This window comes from Mobula hypostoma, chromosome X2 (assembly GCF_963921235.1).
Source record: "Mobula hypostoma chromosome X2, sMobHyp1.1, whole genome shotgun sequence".
Lineage (NCBI taxonomy): Eukaryota > Metazoa > Chordata > Chondrichthyes > Myliobatiformes > Myliobatidae > Mobula > Mobula hypostoma.
In genome coordinates this window covers 39053436-39075630 of record NC_086129.1, presented here as the reverse complement: position 1 = coordinate 39075630, position 22195 = coordinate 39053436, and the positions used below count along the sequence as shown (strand labels likewise).

General features: G+C 42.2%; 1 protein-coding gene across 2 annotated transcripts in view; it reads left to right on the top strand.

Annotated features, from left to right (window-relative positions):
• The window catches only part of ten1 (TEN1 subunit of CST complex), a 135634-nt gene extending 114106 nt beyond the window's left edge, over positions 1-21528 (top strand). Inside the window, exon 5 of one of the 2 annotated variants that reach the window (XM_063038276.1) lies at positions 20757-21528. In XM_063038276.1, the coding sequence (XP_062894346.1) occupies positions 20757-20811 (55 nt within the window). In that variant the 3' untranslated portion in view covers positions 20812-21528. Of the gene's footprint in view, positions 1-20753 lie in introns of both variants that reach the window. The other variant, XM_063038275.1, reaches the window with a different exon arrangement.
• The last annotated feature ends 667 nt before the right edge of the window (positions 21529-22195 follow it).

Here is a 22195-nt window from a genome sequence, read left to right as displayed (position 1 = left end):
TAAGGATACAGCATGAATTAGGCACTACTGGCCTTTCAAGCCGCACTGCCCAGCAACCCCCAACAACTCCAATTTAACCCTAACCAATATCCAATTAACCTACCCAGTACATCATTGGACTGTGGGAGGAAACCAGAGGACCCAGAGAAAACCCGTGTATTCCACAGAGAGAATGTACAGAGACCCCTTACAGAGGACGCAGGGATTGAACTTCGAACTGCAATTCCCCGAGCTGTAATAGCGATGCACTAACCGCTACACTACTGTGCCTTTGAATTTTAATTCTACGTTAATGAGTTGTGTAGAATTTTAATTCTCTTTACCTGGTGTGATATGAACCAGTTTTCATCAAAGTGCATGAATTATGTTGATTATATCCTCTTACCATTTTAATCAAATACATTTTTATGATATGTTAAAAAGCAATTCACTGATGTGTTAATAAGGGGATGTTTATTGAATGTATTATCAGTCTGTTTACATAAGGCAACTGTATTGATGAATCTCTGTTATACATTAAATATTTTAATCTTCTTTGTAAATTGTTGTGTAGCAAACGTAGAAGTTGATTTCTTGTAATTAAATGTGTCCAGTACTTTTGCATTACAACCACCACCCTGAACTCTTGGTGAAGAGCTCCTTACTACCTATGTGAAGTGATGTAAACAAGAGAAACATCGGGTAACAGAGAGTGAAAAGTGCAGGACAGAGCAGCATTGAAAGTTCAGAGTTTTGGTGCATCTCCTCTTTCTGAGGGCAATCACCAATAACTATTTCTGACACATCCCTCCCCTTTCTCGATCTCTCCGTCTACATCTCTGGAGACAAAGTGTTGACCCACATCTTTTATAACTCTACCAATTCCCATGATTATCTTGCCTATCCCTCTTCTCATGCTGTCTCTTGTAAAAATGCTATTTTCTTTTCTCACTTCCTTTGTCTCCACCACATCTGTTCCCAGGATGAGGCTTTCCTCCAAAGGACAGAGATTCTTTCCTCCACCATTAATGCTGCCCTCACCCGCATCTCCTCCATTTCCTGAACATCTACTCTCATCCCATCTTCCTGCTGCCTTAACAGGCACAGAGTTCCTTTTGTCCTTACCTACCACCCCATGAGCATTTGAATCCAGCACGTCATTCTCTGCAACTTGTGCCATCTCCAAAGAGATCCTACCACTAAACACATCTTTACATTCCTCCTCCTCCCCGCTTTCCGCAGGGATCACTCCCTTAGCAATTCCTTTGTCCATATGTCCCTACCAACTAACCTCCCACCTGGCACATATCCCTGCAAGCAGCCTAAATGCGATGGCTGTCCATTCATCTCCTTCCTCATCTCCATTCAGGGCCCCAAGAAGTCATTCTGAGTGAGGCAACATTTCACCTGTGAGTCTGCTGGGGTCATCTATTGTGTCTGATGTGGCCTCCTCTACATTGATGAGACCAGTCATAAATTGGGGGACCATTTTATCGAGCACCTCTACTCCACCCGCCAAAAGCAGAACTTCCCGGTGGCCAAATATTTTAATTCCGATTCCCATTCCTGCTTTGACATGTCGGTCCATGGCCTCCTCTTGTGCCATGATGAGGCCACTCCCAGGGTGGAGGAGCAACACCTTATATTCTGTCTGAGTAGCCTCCAACCCAATGACATAAATATTGATTTCTCCTTCTGGTAAAAAAAAATTCTTCCCCCCCACCCTTCTTCTATTCCCCACTTTGGCCTTGTATTTCTTCTCACCTGCCTATTACCTCCCCTCGGTGTCCCTCCTTCCCTTTCTCCTATGGTCCACCCTCCTCTCCTATCCGATTCCATCCTCTCCAGCCCTTTACCTTTTCCACCTACCTGGCTTCACTTATCACCTTCTAGCTATCCTCCTCTACGCGTCCCCCCCCACCTTTTTATTTTGGCGTCGGCGTCTTCCTGTTCCTTTCCAGTCTTGAAGAAGGTTCTTGGCCCGAAACATCAACTATTTATTCATTTCCATAGATGCTTCCTGACTCGCTGAGTTCCTCCAGCATTTTGTCTGTGTTGTATTGGATTTCCAGCACCTGCAGAATTTCTCGTGTCACCAATGACAGCCATACTTTTTACCCTTATGTCAATCCCTCAATCTTATTTTCTCCACCAAGAATATTTTCATTCTGATGACCACTCTTCATGCTTTTTAAAGACTCAGACAAGAAGTAAAACAGTATTGAGAATTAGTTTTTTGTAATTGAGAACTATAAAAGAACTATTGATCATTGACTCCGCAAGTCCTGCTCCCAGTATATATCAAGTGTGTACATTTTTATCATAGATTCTTAGACTTAATTTCTATCTGCCGTCCACTTACCATGTATCATTAATTATAGCTAACCCTGAAATAATGTTGTTTGATTGCAAATACTGTATAGTCAACAAGATTGCAAAACATTCAGCCATATTCAGAGATGCCAACTAATTGCCTAGAGCTTGGGGCATTCCTCATAAGCCTAACAATCTTTTGCTTATAGAATATTCCAGGGGATATTAAGAAATGTTGCAATGTCGACTTTGCAGTTTTCTACATTGAGAGGAAACTGTCTGATTTAATTAGTTATTCAGTGAAAAAATTCTAATAAAAGATTCAAATATAAGAAGAATCAAGTTTATAAACCATACTTATCAATAGGATATTAAGGAGCAACATCCTAAATCAAAGAATATTGTGATAATATATTTATACAGCCTACTCTAGTAAACCTTTGGTGAATGCTATGTTTTTAAAAACAAGCTCCTCTCCCAATTCAACCTTTTGTAACCTCTGTCCAATGGGAGAGGGGAAAAGAGAGAATGTCTGATTATGTTGGTTGCTTTACTGAGGCAGAGAGAAGTGTAGACAGAGTCCACGGAGGGGAGGCTGGTTTCCATGATGTTCTTCTTTTTTATTAAGTGCAATCGTGAACAATAGCCAGATCAGAAATGCTGATCAAGTCAACTAGTTCCCAAAGAGAACTCTGATAGGCCAATCAGATGGTTCACCGCTGCTCAGCGATAGAACACAAAAAAAAAATCATATGTACAATTAAGAAACATTAAAAAATAGTAGAAATACTGGAGTCATGATCATGATGAAGTCTGCTGGAGACAGACATTTATACAATGCTGTCCAAAGAGATTGAAGGATAAGGTTGCAGGGTGACAAAACGTGGCAGGAGCACTTGGAACTAAAATCTAATCCCTACCGGGAGAAAACAGCACCTGTTCTTTCCGCACTGTTCTCCAGCAGTTTAAGGACTAAGTCCAGCCGGAACATAACTCACAAGTGCTCTTGAAAGTCAGGTATTAACCCTACCTACCAACAACCAAGCATTTCCATCCTGGTCCCTTTCATGATAGCTTATGAAGAAGCATGTGACTTCCCTCCCAGAGGTGATAGGTGTTTGTGCACCCAACACTTGAAGGCTTGGACCCCATCGTCACAGATGTTTCCAACCACAGCATCTGGAAGGCTGTTCCAAATTCTGATAGCACAGTGAAAGAAGCTTCTTTCCAGTGTGTAGGTTCTCGCATCAGGCATCGAAACAGCATGAGCAGGCATAGATAAACTTGATCGTGTGGTGCGCCGTCTCTCATAAGATGAAGGCAGCATGGTGCAAAGGTCTGCAGGGCTGTGGCTGGTGTGCATTTTGTACAGCACAGTCGCTGCAGCAACCTGTTGTCTGTGGTGTAAGCTACTGATGGCTAGCTTCTCACAAGCTGTGGCTTCATCTACCCTTATATTCTTGAGAGCCTTTCTTTGGATGGAATCAAGCTGGCTGAGGACACTCTGTGAGGCACTCATCCATGTTAAGTGGGCATACTCCATGATACTTCGTACCTGGGCTTTGTAAACCGTGGCTCTGCCCTCTTTGTCTAGTTTGGATGCTACTTTCATGATTCGTGATCCATGTGCACAGCTCTCTTGAGCTTCTTATGGTCATAGGCAGAACAGTTGCTATACCAAGCTATGAAAGGTCAGGTACAGGCTGAATCAAGGCAGCACGATCCTGGCCTCAGAGCATATCAAAGCAACTGTACCCAATGTTTGGATAATGATTCAAGCACCGGGCCAAATTGGAAAGGTCGGATGCAGGCCGAATCAAGGAGTGTATTGAAGCAACAGAACCCGATGTCTGGATGATGATTTAGGCACTAGACTGGATAGAAAGGGTCAGGGTGTCGGGCCTGAGGTAAGGGACAGGCTGGTTCAGTTCGCTGCTTCATGATGTTTACTTGGCTCTGCGCTGAACTAGGGGTCTCTCTTCATGGACTTCAGTTCAGAACGTTATTTGCTTGTGGTTATTGTTTGCATGATTTGTTTTTCTCTCTCTCTGCACATGGGTGTTCGTTCGATGGTCTTTTTTTAATGGTTTTTGTTTGGGTTTTTTTGGGGCTGCCTTAAGGAGACAAATCTCAAGATTGTATAATGTATACATACTTCGATTATAAATGTACTTTGAACTTTGATGCATCCAGATACAATGCTTTCTGTGGTGCATCAATAAAAATTGATGAGGGTCAAAGGGAGACACGTCGAATTTCTAAAACTTCCTGAGGAAGTAGAGGCGCTTGTGAGCTTTCTTGGCCATGTCAACATAGTTGGACTAGGACAAACTATTGGTGATGCTCACTCCTTGGAACTTGAAGCATTCAACCCACTCACTTTCAGTACCATTGATATAAATAGAAGTATGTGCATCGTTTCCCCCTTCTTGAAGTCAATAACCAGCTTTGTTGTTTTGCTGACATTCAGGGAAGCGTTGTCATGACATCATGTCACCTGGCTGTCTGTCTTTTTCCCGTAGTGTACTCTGACTCATCATTACAGTGGTATCATCTGTAAACATCTGAATGGAGTCAGAGCGGAATATGGCCACACAGTTGTTAGTGTACAGGCAGTAGGGTAGGGTGCTGAAGGTGCAGACATATGGAGTATTAGTAATGAGGGTAGTTGTGGTGGCGGTGTGCTTGCGCCTTGTTCGTAAGGAAGACAAGGATCCATTTGCAAAAGGAGGTGTTGAGTCAAGGTTTAGGAGTTTGGAGATGAGTTTGCTTGGGATTATAGTATTGAAGGTGGGTCTATCATTCATCAACAATGATCTCAACATAGGTGTCTTTACTGTCCAGATACTCAGGGATAACACAGAGCCAGGAAGATGACATCTGGTGTCTGAACTGCTTAGTGTTTCCAGCAGGTTTTTTTTTGTTTTTAAATTATTCAGAATGTTTTATTCCTGCCCTTTTATCTCATCAATGGAATTTAAAATGTTAAAACATCTTTTTGTTTTACAGTAAATAATTCAAGCACATATTTTACATTAAAACACTGACTTCAGAAGTACTTCATTGGCTTCCTTTCTTCTCTCTTTCTTCCTTTCATATACTTAATTTGTTCTTTTCTTCTTTTAATCTACCTCATTTTAACACTTAATTAGGTGTTCTGTTTTACCTCCTAACAGTTTTCTGGCATCTTCAAACACATTCTGTCTATTCAGAGCTTGTGTGACTTGTTACAACTTCAGAGAATAAGTGGGTTTTGAAGGCTGGAAAATGTGACCTCTGTGGTTTTCCCAAAGACATGATGGGCATTTGATTTGATTGATAATCATGTTTTCCACTGTACTGAATGTCTCAGACAAACCTCACCTGTGAGATGCAGCACTTTCAATGTACAGTATTGAAGGGTTCAACATTGTTGATCAAAGTGATTATGTATACAGAATGAATTGCTATCTTTTGCTGTTAAAATATGTTTTCTTTCAAAGTGTCCCTCATCCATTTAAATGGTGAACTTTTGAACATTTTTATGAGTTAGTCCTGTGATTGTGGACATTTGTGTAATCTCTTTAAAGACTTTATGCCATGCATACTACATTGCATTTTCCATTTGAAGTTGTTACATTACTTTTCTATTGCACCTACCAATACTTCTGTAGCAATCCTGCCTACTCATTTCTACAGCTTCTAAATCTCGGCCCACGTTTCCATTTGAGTTGTAAATAATCTTAGCAAATATGATCAGAATCTTTGGTCGAGCACATGTAGGAAATTTGTTCCCATTGTTCAGCAAACTGCTGATTTGAATCATGGAGCAGTGAAAGTCACAGTGCTGTCTTATCTTCATTGCTCCTGATGTTGACAGCAGTAACAGAATCCAGCATTGGGACACAGATCATTTTTGAAGAACTAATTTTCATTTCATTTTCTTCATCAGTATTTATAAAGCTTTCAGCATTTTCACTAGGTCTTTTAAGAGTATGAGAAATAGGAGTAGGACTAGCCGCGGGGTCACTCAAAACTGATTTTGAAGGCCGATTTGGAAAGGTCGGGTACAGGTCGAAATTTGGCGGCAAGGTCCAGGCCCAGAGTGTATCAACGTGACAGGGCCTGGATCCGCGAGCAAGAAACGACCCAATGTTTGGACGATTTAAATGCCGGGCCAGATTGAAAAGGCAGGGTGCCGGGACCAGGGGCAAGGGTCAGGCCTGTTCTGCCTGCTGCTCTGCAACATTTACTCAGCTCTGCGCTGAACTGACGCTGTGTCCTGCTCCTGAAATGGCTGAAGTGATGCCTGGCTTTGTGGCTGTATACTCACTTTCATTCTGAATGCTATTTGCTTGCTTTTATTGTTTGCATGGTTTGTATTTTTTCCTCTCTGCACATTGGGTGTTCTTTTGGGTTTCTTTGTTTTGTGGCTTTTGTAAGGAGACAAATCTCAAGGTGTATAATGTATACATACTTAGATAATAAATGTACTTTGAACTTTGAATTGCTTTGGCATTTAATATCATGGGCAAATCTTCTACCACAGCTCCACATTTCCACCCTGTCCTCATACACTATATACCCTTGGTATCCAAAAATTAATCAATTTCAACCTCTTGGGATTGAGTTTGATTTACAGTACTTCCACTCTGGTTTTGTAGTTTATGAGGTGGTTAATGAGGCCAATGTGGAAACTGCAGACTTGTTCACAGATGGGTCAGGTGGTGCCTGATATGTCAACTGAGTGGGTAGTTTGTAAAATGGTCTATGTTGTGGTGTGGATGAAATCACCTGAGAGACAGAGTCACTGGTAGATACAAAGCAGCTTCTTTATTCGACACAACAAGGTACAGCAGGCATCTTACGGACGAAGACGCTTTCGGTAGAAAGGTCTGCTAGCCCAATGTGGGCTTGATATTTATATGCTAAACACAAAGGCAATCGCTACTTAAAAAGTTACAGACAATGCTTCCTTTTGAAGCTACATACAAAATATCACACCATCCTTTCCTTCCGACGCCAACATGTCTGGAATGCAAGTTAAATCCACAATACATTTATTTGGCATTTCCCGTGCTAACATAGAAGACAATTAATATTTATAATGTATAGATAATACTGTCTTCGAAACTACAGCATCAGGTCAAACTACGGCGCCAGAAGCATCTGGTACTCACACCCTTTTAGGAAGTGCATTGTTGTGGACTCAATCCACAGTACTTTTTCAAATAGAAGTCTGGTGGCCAAGGTCATTTAAGTGTAAACAAATCATCTACCCAAAAAACTCACTCTTAACAGTGTGACGAAAAACCAAATTATCAGAAGATTGATGCTGATGAGAGAGATAAGAGAGACAAAGGGAGAAGCGTTCAAAATGTTAATGAGAGAGGAGAGAGATTAACGAAAAGAGACACAGTTCCGAGTATTGTCAGACCGGTTGCTTTGAACCTGAACTGTTTAAAGTTTGATGGACAGGCGATACCCCAGCAGGGGGATAAAAGGAGCAGGTTCGCTAAGGCAAGACAGACACCACAAGATCACAAGATAACGAGACCCTGGAAGTGTGGTGTGCCCCCACAAGTTGGTGTGAGTTTGGAGGTCTGGTTGCGGGACCGACCATAGACGCACAGGGTGAAAAGGTACGATCGGCGGGAACCTGCTGTGTGTGTCCGCCCTTGCCTGGGTACCGGGTTCACCGCGGAAGAACGATCCTATCCGGAACGGAGGGGTCACAGTCGGTGACCTCCGAAGACATTAAAAGGGCTCGCCCGAAAGCTAACTGCGAGGAACATCAGAGGTCTGTCTGAATCCAATTTGCATATTCGCTCTCTCTCTCCAACGGCACAACAGCGATTGCTGCGAACTGTACTCAGCTGAGTTGAACTCTGCGTCACTTGAGACTGATCATTTTACCCCTAGACTGCGATAGAGCTTGATTGATTCCTATTATCCTAGTTCTGTGTACATGTGTGTTTTATCATTGCTAACCTGTTGCATTTATATCCTTACGATTAGAGTACTGTGTTACTGATTTCTTTAATAAAACTTTCTTAGTTCCAGTAATCCAGACTCCAACTAAGTGGTCCATTTCTGCTGGTTTGGCAACCCAGTTACGGGCTACGTAACAACAGTCTACTCCATCCACTGCCTACATGGGTCTCTCTGCAATCCCAACAAGTGGACTCTTAAGATTACAAAAAAAATTCCCAAATACTGCTTCTCCACGCTAAGTGGTCATGAGCCAGGGATTCCCAGGAGTCACAAAGAATGGACTTTACATTTCTTCAGCGAGGCTTTTGACAGGACCTCTATCCACCTCATAGTCTTTTAGTATGCCAGAACTTTAGAGTAGGATGTCAACTTTGGATAGCTGGTGTTGTCACGTGGGTGACATGACTTGCCCTTTGAGTGCAACTAAGATCTTGTTACTGGGGACGTTAGGCTGAGCAATGACATTGAAATTAGTTTGCTTGCCCTTCCAGGATATTCTGCAGATGGTTTTGGTGTATGTTTCTAATTCAATAACTTGCCTAAGTTTCAGACTATGCTTTTAGTGCCACATTTGAGTTTTAGTCTCAAGAATGAGCATTCACAGAACTTAGGGGTGGCGAGTTCTAAAGATTTACAATCTTAACAGCATTGAGAGGATACTTCTGAATCTAGAAGTATCCCCTCAATGCAACTGCAAATGGCAAAATGTTTATCATAAGATTATGACCCTCATTTCTGAAATTTTCTCCCACTGGATACATGTTAAATCCAGTTAATCCTCTCAGATTTAGAAGAATCTCTCATTCTTCTTCTCCAGATAACTTTGGCCCATGCAGTACATGCTCTCCTCATACAGCAATCATCTCATTCCCATAATCTTTATCTGGAGAGTAATTATGATCTGGAGCTCAACATCTGTAGGGTTTATGGAGAGATGTCAATAGTACCTCCATAAAGGAATTGGATAAGTATGTGAGAGAAAACTTTCTGCTGGGCATATGGAAAGACAGAGAATGAGACTGATGAGACTGTTATAACATTATCGGTGTTTATGAGACTGTTGTGCTGCGATTTGGCATAGATTGGATGGGCCAAATGGCTACCTTCTATGCGGTAATAAATTGATAAATCTATATTCCAAGTAGGCCTCTTTCTTATCCAATCACTGAACTGGTTTGCAAATTTTTGTAACCTTTTTATATCCTCCTTGCATTTCATTTTCAGTTTACTTTAAGCATGCATTTTATCACCGTAATTATATATGTCCAATGAAAAAAACTCTCACTCAGATATAAAACTGATCATGAAAAGTTCTTAAAGATTCCCAATGAGCCAGCATTGATGTAACCAAGGACCTTATGCCTTTGCTCACTGGTTCTCAATCAATACTGGTTTCTGTCAGATAGCTTGCACTCTGCATTGTGCTCCCAAAGAGAACAGACAACAATTGCAACTCAATCATTTCTTAAAGTTTCCAGTTTGTCATGGGAAGAGAAGATTTCAAGTTGAAGAATCCATCACAACTCTGCTTGGCGCAGTGAGTCTATGAACTCAGTAAAATTTAGTTAGCAGTTACTCTTTGGGAAACAGATACAATAGTGTCACACATACAGCCCCAGGACCAAGGCAGCAGTCTTATCCCAGCTCACTGTCGGAAGGGCGATACATCAGCATGACGGTAAAACTGATTCCTCTCTGATTACCAACTACTCTGCACCAATAGAAACATAACTAAGAACATCAGTGATTTATCAAGAGCAAAGAGCATGAAATTGAGTCTTAACTTCTAATAAGTCGGATTTAATTTGGAAGTGTACCACAAATAGTTTGCTTTTAGCTGTTTGTTGAAAGTGAGGCAGACAAGAGAATTCTCAGAAGCTGAGTTGTAAGCATTGAGTTATAGGAAAAAATTTTGTTAGGCATTAGTCAGCAATGAACCTAAGGGATCTATTAGGGGCTAGTTTCAGACAATATCATTTGATGCAGTTATGAATTTCAACCGATTGATCCCAGTGTCTCCTCTCTTGTTATTTTCTATAATCCATTTTTCTCTTTGTTTCTTCAAAATGTATCATCTTTGTTTTCCTTTCTATATCAGATGCAAGGCATGATCTAGTATGGTTTGATGGGGAACCTAAACCGAGAGGTTTGGAGGTTCCAATTTTTAATTGATTGTGGGGAATGTGCAACCTGAAATTATCCACATCATTTTTCACATTCCCTTTCCTCCATTAACTGCTTTTTAACCTGCTCTATATCCCCTTTGCTTCTTTCTTATCACCTAGCTTCTACCATCTTTCCCCTTTGAACTACTAATTCAAATTGGTGCATTCCTCCTCTCAATATCCTCCCATTTTCTCCATTCATTTTACTTGTTCTTCTCAAATATCTCACACTCACCAGTTTTGCCTCTCATCCTGCACCCGTTCCCTTATTTTTCCCATGTTGTTTTTCAATTCTTAACTTAGTTGTGTTGCTTTAATAAAACACATATTCAGTGTATGATTAACATGAAAGTAACATGCACAAAATGTTGGGGAAACTCAGCAGGCCAGGCAGCATTTATGGAAATGAATAAACAGTTGATGTTCTGGGCCGAGACCCTTCATCAGGACTGGAAAGAAAAGGAAGAAGTCAGTATAACAAGGTGGGGGGAGGGGGGAAGAAGTACAAGGTGGCAGGTAATGGAGGAAACTGGGAGAGGGGGAGGGGGTAAAGTAAAGAGCTGTGAGGTTGATTGGTAAAGGAGATAAAGAGCTGGAGAAGGGGGTATCTGATAGGAGAGGACAGAAGGCCATGGAATAAAGGGAAGTGGGGGGATCAGCAGAGGGAGGTGATGGGCAGGTAACAAGATAAGGTGAGAAGGGAAAAGAGGATGGGGAATGGCGGGGAGGAGGGCTATTACTGGAAATTCCAGAAATCAATATTCATGCCATCAGGTTGGAGGCGACTCAGACAGAATATAAGGTGTTGCTCCTCCACCCTGAGCGTGGCCTCATGGCGACAGTAGAGGATGGACATGTCAGGCCTGAAGGTACTTGGTTGTACTATTCTTTTTCATTGCCATGTGCTTTCTTACTTTTCACGGATATTAGCAGTCATATTTTACATTTTATAGATTATAAATTAAAGATCACTGATTGCAAAGGGTTTCTGTTTCAATATCTGGCAAAACTGAAATTACAAAGATTTTTTTCCTCATGCGTTTTTTGAAGTTTGTGGAATGTCACACCTGCTGTTGTGAAATGTGTAAAATTTGGAAATCTTAATTGAGTTTCCTAATGTTTAAATTATGAGGCTAAAATTGACAATCTCCTTTTCCAGAAAATGCCTCAAGTGCTTGTGAGATAACACAATCTTACGTGACGCCTTGACATAGAAACCATAGCGTTCTATCGAATCATTTACTGGGCACATTGTAGGAAACAATATCTTTGGCATTTTCATTTCAGGAGCCTGTACTCTCTCCACCTCTCCCCTTCCCCCCAGCACTTTAATCCTAAACTAAAGATTGCACACACTCACACTCACACAACTGCCCCTAACCCTCCATGGGAAATTAACTCCAATGTTGTTTTTATATACCATTTTTATCATTACAGTAAGGTGCAACCTTCCAGGGACTGCCTCAGGGTCCTTAAAAATTAAAGAATAATTTCCCACTGTAAGCCGATATCCGAGAGATATGTCATAAACTCAATTAAAACAAAAAATATGAACATCTTTGCTTATCAAAATATCTAAAATGGGGATTAACGATTGTTGAATGACAGGAAAGAATCATATAAATTGAGAATTACATTTTTATTGGCTAATCTGTGTAAAACTAATCTGTTGAAGATGGACCCGAATAGCAGGAATGGGGAGTATATGAGTAACAGGACATTTATCAGGAGCAGGGCCCTTAGTATTATCAAGGATCCCACCCATCCATCCAGCACCCTCTTTGACTTTCTACCATCAGGCAGGATACTCCGATGCATAAAGACAAGAACAGTCAGGATGGGAAAGTTTCTTCCCTCAGGCCATTAGGCTTCTGAACTTCCTGCTACATCGCACTTGAAGTGTCACTGGGTAATTTGTTCTATACCCTACAATATTTAATTTATGCACTTTAGTTTGTTTATTTATGCATAATTCATTTGTAGATTTTATCCTAAATTATTGTGTTATGTGTACTACTGTGCTTTACACCCCGCTCCTGAGAAACATTGTGTAACATGCTGTAGGGTTTCACTGATAATGAAATGGTTTCTCTGTAGCAGCAATGTTTCGGTTATAACTAGAGATGATGGGGTTTGGACTGTTGTTCTTTCTTGTGAGCTGGAAGAGAGATTTTCGCGGTCTTTGGTTAGCGGGAGGAGAAGAAGGAAGATGTGTGTGGAGAGAGCTGTAAGACCACCGGACGGAAAGACCGGGAGCAAGGGTCCGAAGGTCAGCTACGATTGGAGGAGGTTGATGGTGGACAATTGACTTATCAGTGAGCTCCAACATTTCGCAACAGACTGATTAATAAGATTGGGCCCTTTTTTTTCTTTTTTTCATTTCTTTACTAACCATATAGTCAAAGCAAGAATTATAAAGCTTAATCATTTAATCGCATATTGTGTACTATTTGTTATTTCGGGGTACTGATTTGTAACAGGGGACACATTGCGCAGCATCCACCCAAACGAGATTTCTAAGTTTGGCTGGGCCGGGGGCTATCACCCCCTATATTAAGCCGCTAGCCGAAGTGGGAGTTACAATTGTCTCCTTTGATGGTGTACATACAGATATGTAGTTCAATGACAATAAACCTGACTTGACTTGACTTGATCATGTGATGAAACATGCAATCAGAATCTATAACCTTACATTACAAGTGTATGATATCATGCTTCGAGAACATGCAGAAACATGATGGTCAAATAGCCTTCTGTGTTTTAACTAAATAATTTCAGGAAATGATGGTTTGGACTTCTTTCCCTGAAGCTTTTCACCATTTTAAATCGTTGAACATAATATGATCTTTAAAAATTACTTCTGCAAGCATAATTGTATATATCTTAAATTATGCTATGACGTTGGGATAGTATGCTCTATAGCGCCAAAGGTAAGTTGCTTGCTAACATTCCCTCCCTAGACCAGCGAAGAGAATAGGAAGTGGAAGGGAAGGTTGTTTTCTTGTATTAAATTGCGCAATATAAAACTCTTGCAAATATCTGCTGTAACTTGCTGCCAAATGGAAATGAATCTCACGGCAGGCAGGCTTGCTGCCAGACATGAATTGGCTGCACTTGATCTGTGTATCTTTGGTTGCAACTTCCTGTCACCAAGCCTGTGATTGAGCTTTTTGGAAACACTGCACAGTTTTAATATTTCCTGCCTTCACTACTGATTCTGTTGGCGATCAACAAGTGTGAATTGAGGTGTAAAAAGATAAATGTCAGTGAGGGCATAAGTAATGACAGAGAGCAAGCAAAGGCCGTGATGATCGTCAGTGGAATCGCTCTACATGAAACATTGACAGCAAAATTGCTTGTAATTTCAGAGACATATTCCAGTTTGTTCTGGATGATTCTACTGAAATTTACAGCAAACATTGAACTCATCAAAAGACATGAGGTACTGATGTCCTTGTTTATCAAAAGAGCAAACACTCAGCAGGATACAGGGAGATTAGTCTTCCATCTCCCTGTTTCACAACTGCACAGATTACCCAAATGTTGAAAACACTAGACATGATCACAATTGGAACAGATACTGTAACTGTACACACACAAACAGGAGAATATCTCAAAGTAAATTTATTATCAAAATATGTATATGTCAGCATCTATTACCCTGAGATTTATTTTCTTGCAGGCATTCACAGTAGAACAAAGAAATACAACAGAATCGGTGAAAAACTACACACAAAGATAGACAAGCAACCAATGTGCGACATGAAGACAAACTGCGCAAACACAAAAATCAGATAACAATAATAATAATAAATAAATAATACTGAGAACATGAGATATAGATACCTGGAAAGTGAGTCCATAGGTTGTGTTCAGTAATCAGTTCAGTGTTGTGGTGAATGAAGTTGTCCATGTGGATTCAGGAGTCTGATGATTGTTTTGTAACAACTGTTCCTGAACCTGGTTCTATGGGACCCAAGGTTTCTGTACCTCTTTCCCGATGGTAGCAATGAGAAGAGAGTATGGCCTTGATGGTAGGAGTCCTTTGACGATCGATACTGCTTACTTGTGGCAGCACTCCTTGTAGATGTGCTCAATGGTGGGGAGGGCTTATCTAGTGATGGGCTGGGCTGTGTCCATCACTTTGTGTAGGCTTTTTCCGTTCTTGGGCATTGGTGTTTCCATACCAGGCTGTGATGCAACCAGTCAGGACACTCATGGAATGGAATGAAAGGATACATTGAAGGGATGACATGGAGTAGCACACAGCTAATTAGCAGCATAGGTCCATTGGATGATACACCCTGAAACTTTGCTCAAAGTTGTACAATTCCTCCACGGGAAGTACAGACACTCAGAATACCAAACCTCCCAACAAGGTTCCTGAAATCTCCAGAAATTGACAGCTCATCTCTAGGGCATACCAAGGAGAACATCAGTAGGTATTAAATAGAATTGTGGGATGTGGCGAGAGACCAGGATATGGAATGTTTTCTTTGAACCTCTTCATTTCGTGGTCTAAGGTATCAGGCGGAGGGAAGAGTAAACCCTATTTAATCAAAAGACTGTGATTGATGCAAATTAAATATTGTCCTTTCCCTCTACAAGTAAGACTCCTAGAAATGCTAACCAGAAGAAGATCACCCAGTCCCAATAAATCTGTGCCAGATCCTTGCAAGATCACTGCAGTTCATTCCATACCCCTACTTTTCCTCCTTGGCACTCTTCTTTTAAATAATGATCCAACTCTCTTTTGAAATCCATGCTCAGATCTGCCACGCCCTTCTGAACACATTCAGAATACAGATTACTCATTACCCAAAGAAGGTAAATTTTCTCATTTACAGTATTTATTTAGCGATGTTGGGGAGTAGGCCCTTTGTGCCACGCCGCCCCAGCAATCCCACAACCCCGATTAACCCTAATCCAATCACAGGACAATTTACAAAGATCAATTAACCTACCCAGTACGTCTTTGGACTGTGGGAGGAAACTGGAGCACTCGGAGAAAACCCACCCATTCCACGGGGAGGATATACAGAGACTCCTTACAGAATGGCGCCAGAATTCACTCTGAACTCTGGAATGCCTCGAGCTGTAATAGTGCCACACTAACTGCTGTGCTACCGTGGTGCCCTTGCCTGTGGTTCTTTTGCTAGTTACCTTAAATTCCTGTCCTCTGGTTTATGACCTTTCATGTCAATGGGAATGGTTTCTCTGCAGCCAGCTGTGCCTAGACTTTTATTATTTTGAACACATCTATAACATTTCCATTCAATCTTCTCTTAGCCTCAACTTTTCCCTGTAACATCAATCCCTCATGCTTGTAAGTGTTCTAGCAAATCTTTTCTGCATTCTCTCCAGTTCCTTGACATCCTTCTTGAAGGGAGGAGGCTAAACTGTAGTTTTATAAAGGTTCTTCATAACTTTGCAAGACACACAAAATGCTGGAGGAATCTCGACTGGAAATGTCAACTATTTACCCTTTTTCGTAGATGCTGCCTCCCTCCTGGGTTCCTCCAACATTTTGTGCGTGTGCTTTGGATTCCCAGCATCTGCAGATTTTCTCGTGTTGTGATCTCTTAATAACTTTTTCACTTTCAGATTACCTGTCTCTGTTGATGAAGATCAGGGTCTTGTTTGAGTCAGTCACAGAGAAGTGCAGCACTGAATCTGAACCAACCATCAACTACCCATCATCGTGCAGCCATCCATGTTAATCCTTTAGCAATTTAATTTTTAACTCTCCACAGATTCTTATTAACTGTCCCCTGATTCTCCCTTTAACCTGCACACTAGTGGAAATTTACAGCGGTCAGTTAACCTGTCAATCTGCATGCCTTTGAAATGCTTTTTTAACCTAGTGTACCTTGCCAGCATTGGAGATTTGTCCACAGCTGCACATTGTCCTGTATCTGCATCTCTCTTTAGTACTTCACACTTCATGTCATATTGCTTCAACGAGGTGGTTAGCGTAATCACTTTACAGCAGCAGTGATCACCGATCAGTGCTCGCTGTCTGCGAGGAGTTTGCATGTTCTCCCCACCACTGTGTGGGTTCATCAAGGTACACCAATTTCTTTCCACATTCTGAACTATACAGGTTAGGGTTAGGGTCAGTAAGTTGTGGATGTTTGTGTTACAATGGGGTGTTGGGGGCAGCGGACCCAAGTGCAGGACACAGACACGGAGGTAACATTAACAGAAGTATATTTTATTAATAGTTGCCAGGAAGGCGGGAGGGCAAGGATAGATGCTTACATGGACGTAAACGTTGGACAACAAACCGGAGGAACCAGGACTTGGACTCGGACGCGGATCCTGGACTTGGACTTGGCCACAGAGCCTGGACTTGGACGTGGAACCTGGACTTGGACTCGGATGCGGAACCGGGACTTGGACTCGGACGCGGAACCTGGACTCAGACTCGGACGCGGAACCTGGACTCGGATGCGGAACCTGGACTCGGACTCGGACTCGGATGTGGAACCTGGACTCAGACGCGGAACCTGGACTTAGACTTGGACTTGGACTCAGACGCGGAACCTGGACTCGGACTTGGAGCCTGGACTCCGATTTAACTTGGACTCGACTTGGACTCTGAGCCTGGACTTGGACTCGACTTGGACTCGGAGCCTGGACTTGGACTTGACTTGGATACAGAGCCTGGACTCGGACTTGGACACGGGACGACAAAACCACACAAAGACTTACAATTCGTGTCTTGGCTCGGAGCAGCGGCAAATGGCCTGCAAAACTCAGCTGGACACGAGATGACAAAACCAAACAACGACAGTCAATTCACATCTTGGCTCGGAGTAACGGCAAGCGGCCTGCAATCCTCAGCTGGACATGAGATGACAAAACCCAACAACGACAGTCAATTCGTATCTTGACACGGGGTAGCACATGAAGTGGCAAACGGCCGGCAATCACTTAGCTGAACAGGAAGAGACAGAATTCCCGAAGCAACCCCAGGCACCGAAGCCACTTAGAATCCACCATTCTCAGCGGCCCCGGAACGTGCATTGCCACACGGGCTGCGGTGTGACGGTCCAGCACCGAGTAGATGTAAGCCGGAGTTTTTCTGTTCTCGGTTCGGATGAGGATCAGGTGCCCTGATCAAGGAGCCCTGGTAGAACACGGGGAAAAGGAAATCAACTGAAATGAGGAGTCAACAGACCGGACCGTGACAGTTTGTTGGTGCTGGAAGCATGGAGACACTTGTAGACTGCCCCCAGCGCAATCCTCACTGATTTGACTTGACGCAAATGATACGGTTCACTGTAATTTTCAACCTTTTGAATGGATGTGACAAGCAAAGCTAACCTTTATCTAATTTTCGGTGTTTTATTGTTAAAGTCTGATCTGTCATGTCTGCTTATTTGACCAGCCTAGGTATGTCTCCTTGGAGTTCAGATTTCTCACTATTCATTACACTTACAAGTCTTGTATCACATGCACATTTTGAAGTTATCCCCTTGTACATTTGCTCTTATATTTGCATCAACAATGTCCCCCCCACCACCACTGCAGTCTTCCTGCATCACTCCGAAAAGCCAGGGGTAGGAACTAAGCCCTGAGCATGAATCTGTGGCAGGAAAGTAGGGGAGGAGATCTATCAAGACAGGAGGCTCTTGATTTTCAGGAATGTGCCCAATTGCCATTGCCAACCCTTGCATGGATAGGTCAGAGTGCAATCTGACCATCAGCGTTGCAGTCACATACCAGCAACAGCAATGTATTTCGAGGAATTCCTGAAGGTCTTGTATCATATATATCTTGTTGTAGTGTTTAAGTATTCAGACATCATTAACATATTGTATGTGGGAGGTTTAAAGTTGTCAGTGCAGAATATACAGTAAATTGAAGCTTAAGTAGCACAGCAAAAAACACAATCTGTACCATGAAAATTAATTGGTATTTGAGTTATGATGATGTCATTTACAAAGTAAAAATGCTGCAAACCATTTTGAAATTCCAAACATTGCCTGTGATCAGTACCTAAAACAAACATTTAGACACTTCCATAAAATTGCATTACATTCTGTGCAGGCAGAGGAAGCCTTCATTATTTGCACGTTGGGGCTTCTACTAATCAGACCCTCGTTAAGGAAATTTACATATTGAGAATCTCTGACTGGCTCACATATCAATCAATGGGAAACGGCAGAGCGGTTCGTGCTCAGTGGGAGAAAAATTAACATTCTGCTTGTGCTGTTATTTTACAGAAGCAGGCCATTTGTCCTCCCCACCCCTCCAACTATAACCACTGCCTCCACCTCGCAGTCAGTACTGTTGTTTGTTCTTCAAACAGCAGCATCTAAATCCAAATGGCTTCCTCTTCCCATGCTACTTTATTCACTCTTTCCTTCAGCATTTCTAACCTATCCTTAAATGTTGACACAATCTGCTTCAATCACTATTATTGTGCACATCCTCCTATTCTCCATTTTCTTACATTTTCATCTTGCTCCTCCGGTCTGTTATTCTAGACCTCTTGATTACAGGAAACTGTCAATCCTGTTCTCCCTCTTCATAATTTCTAAAGCCTTATCAAATCACCCTGCAATTTTATTGAAACAATTTCCCTGTCAGCCTTTTATGTCTATTTTTAAAACAGCCAATATCTGTTCTCCGTTTATAGCTATAGCTCTCATCAGTGCCTTGGTAACTTTCTTATAGTACAGTGTTGAAAATACCTTGTTGCCATCTTTACTATCTTACAGTGTTCTGAAGAACTCTTCCTTTGTGACGTCCTTATGTTAAGGAAGATGTTGTATAAATGCATTAGAACATAGAACAGTACAGCACATTATAGGCCCTTCAGCCCACAATGTTGTGCTGACCCTCAAGCTACTCCAACATCAATCTAGCCCTTCTCCCTCACATAGACCTGCAGTTTTCTATCATCCATGTGCCTATCAAAGAGCCTCTTAAATGTTCCTAATGTATGTGCCTCTACCCCCACTTCTGTTCCACGCACCTACCTCTGACATCCCCGCTAGATCTTACTCCCAATACCTTAAAGTCATGCCCCCTTGTATTAGCAATTTACACCTCTGGAAAAGATTCTGACTGTCCAATCGATCTATGCCTTTTATCATCTTGTACACCTCCATTAAGTCACTTCTCATCCTCCTCCTCTCCAAGGAAAAGAGCCCTAGCTCGTGCAATCTATCCTCATAAGACATGGTCTCTAATCCAGGCGACATCGTGTTAAATCTTCTCTGCACACTCTTTAAAGCTTCCTCATCTTTCCTATAATGAGGCGACCAGAAATCAACACAGTATTCCAAGTGTGGTCTAACCAGAGTTTTATAGGGCTGCAATATTACTTCATGGCTCTTTAACACAATCCCTTGACTAATGAAGGCCAACACAGCATACGCCTGATGAATGGTCTCAGCTGGAAACATCGACTGTTTACTCTTTTCCATTGATGCTGCCTGATCTGCTGCGTTCCCCCAGCATTTCATGTGTATTACTTGGATTTCCAGCATCTGCAGATTTTCTTGTCTATACACCTTCTTAAGTACCCTATCAATTTGTGCTGCAACTTTAAGGGATCTATGGATGTGAACCCCAAGATCTCTTTGTTCCTTCACACTAAAAATCCTGCCCTTAACCCCGTATTCTGCCTTCAAGTTCACCCTTCCAAAATGAATCAAGACTAAACTCTGAAGTTATTCTCTTATTCCACTCTTTTTGTTTCCCTTTGCCTTTTGTTCTCTTCTGACTTTCATTTGTCTTCCTTCCATTTCTCTTTCCTTAATTCCCTCTCTTTTTATTTTTTTCTTCCAGAGGCCTCAATTACTCATGTTCAGTCCCTCTATCCTGGAATAAGAGCTAGATGGGGCAGTACTATGCTACCTCTAGTCCCAGGACTCGCGTCTATTATGTCACACACTCACAGATTCAGCAGATGTGGAATGGGATTTGATACTTTCCAATCACACAAAGACAATCAGCACTGTCACAGAGGGGGGGGTCAATATTTACAGTTCTCCTCAGTGCTAATGCTGAACTTCACACTTCAGATTTGTCCTGTTACTGAATGTTATCACGATTTGGCACATTCCAGTTCCAGCAGATTTATATTCTCCGTGCAAGAAACTCGCAGCAACAGTATTACATGGAATTCTGGGCATTGCAGAAGTGAGTTTAACTGAACTCACCAGCTGAGGATTCCACAGCTTTGGATTTAATGTCAGCTTTATATTGATATTTATATTGATTGATTGATTTTTATTGTATTTACACAGTTTGTTTTCTTTTGCATATTGGTTGTTTGTCATTGATTCTATTGTATTTCTGTCACAGCAGGCGCTGGCAAGAACTCGACCCAGGTGTGAAGGGACGGCAGACTCTGTCACAATGAGCGCTGGCGATGGCTGAACCCAGGAGCGGAGGAAGGGCAGACACCCATGAAGAGAAGGAATCAAGAGGTTAGACATAGAAACATTAACAGCATCGGCGGCACGACCGAGCAACACCATGAGACAACTCATTCTCCACAAACACACAAGAACTCTGCCCTAGTGCGAAATGAGAGTCACCTTTAAATAATCATAGATTGCAGAAAACCTGTGACAGTCACAATTAATTGGAGAAGATTCAACAGAAAGCACCAGGGCTTAATGGCTCTAACAATTGGTCAATACAGGAGCTCAAGAAACCTAGAAGCCCAACGCTGTACGGCAAGCTGCAGAGGCCCGCAGGGCTCATGACAATTTCTTTGTTCTATTGTGAATGCCTGCAAGAAAATGAATCTCAGGGTAGTATATGGTAACATATCCGTACTTTGATAATAAATTTACTTTGAACTTTGATATCCTATATTGATTTCAAAGGAATAAAACCAGGTAGTGTTCCTGATGAGCAAATTCAATTAAAATTATTATAAATGTATTAAAAGCCTGTTATCCCTAATTTATTCCACTGCACAAACAGTTCCAGTTGTTCAAAGTGTAGGTAAACCATCATCTCAGGCAACCAGATTTGGACACTAATGGTAGCCTCCTCCATTTCTCATGGAAATACAAAAGCTTTGTGAAATAGTTTAGACTTAATTTCGCAGATACGAGGAAATCTGCAGATGCTGGATATTCAAGCAACACACACAAAAATGCTGGTGAACGCAGCAGGCCAGGCAGCATTCTAGGAAGAGGTACAGTCGACATTTCGGGCCGGGATCCTGACGTCAGGACTAACTGAAAGAAGAGCTAGTAAGAGATTTGAAAATGGGAGGGGGAGGGGGAGATCCGAAATGATAGGAGAAGACAGGAGGGGAGTGGTGGATCTAAGAGCTGGAGAAGGGAGAGGATCATAAGATGGGAAGTCTGGGGAGAAAGAGAAGGGGGAGGGGAGCCCGGAGGGTTTAGAGCAGGCAAGGAGTTATAGTGAAAGGGACAGAGGGAGACCGTTTCGCTGAATTCACCATTCAGGGCCCCAGACAGTCCTTCCAGGTGAGGTGACACTTCACCTGTGAGTCGGCTGGGGTGATATACTGCATCCGGTGCTCCCGGTGCGGCCTTCTATATATTGGCGAGACCCGACGCAGGCTGGGAGACCATTTCGCTGAACACCTATGTTCTGTCCACCAGAGGAAGCAAGATCTCCCAGTGGCCACACATTTTAATTCCACGTCCCATTCTCATTCCGATATGTCTATCCACGGCCTCCTCTACTGTCAAGATGAAGCCACACTCAGGTTGGAGGAACAACACCTTATATTCCGTCTGGATAGCCTCCAACCTGATGGC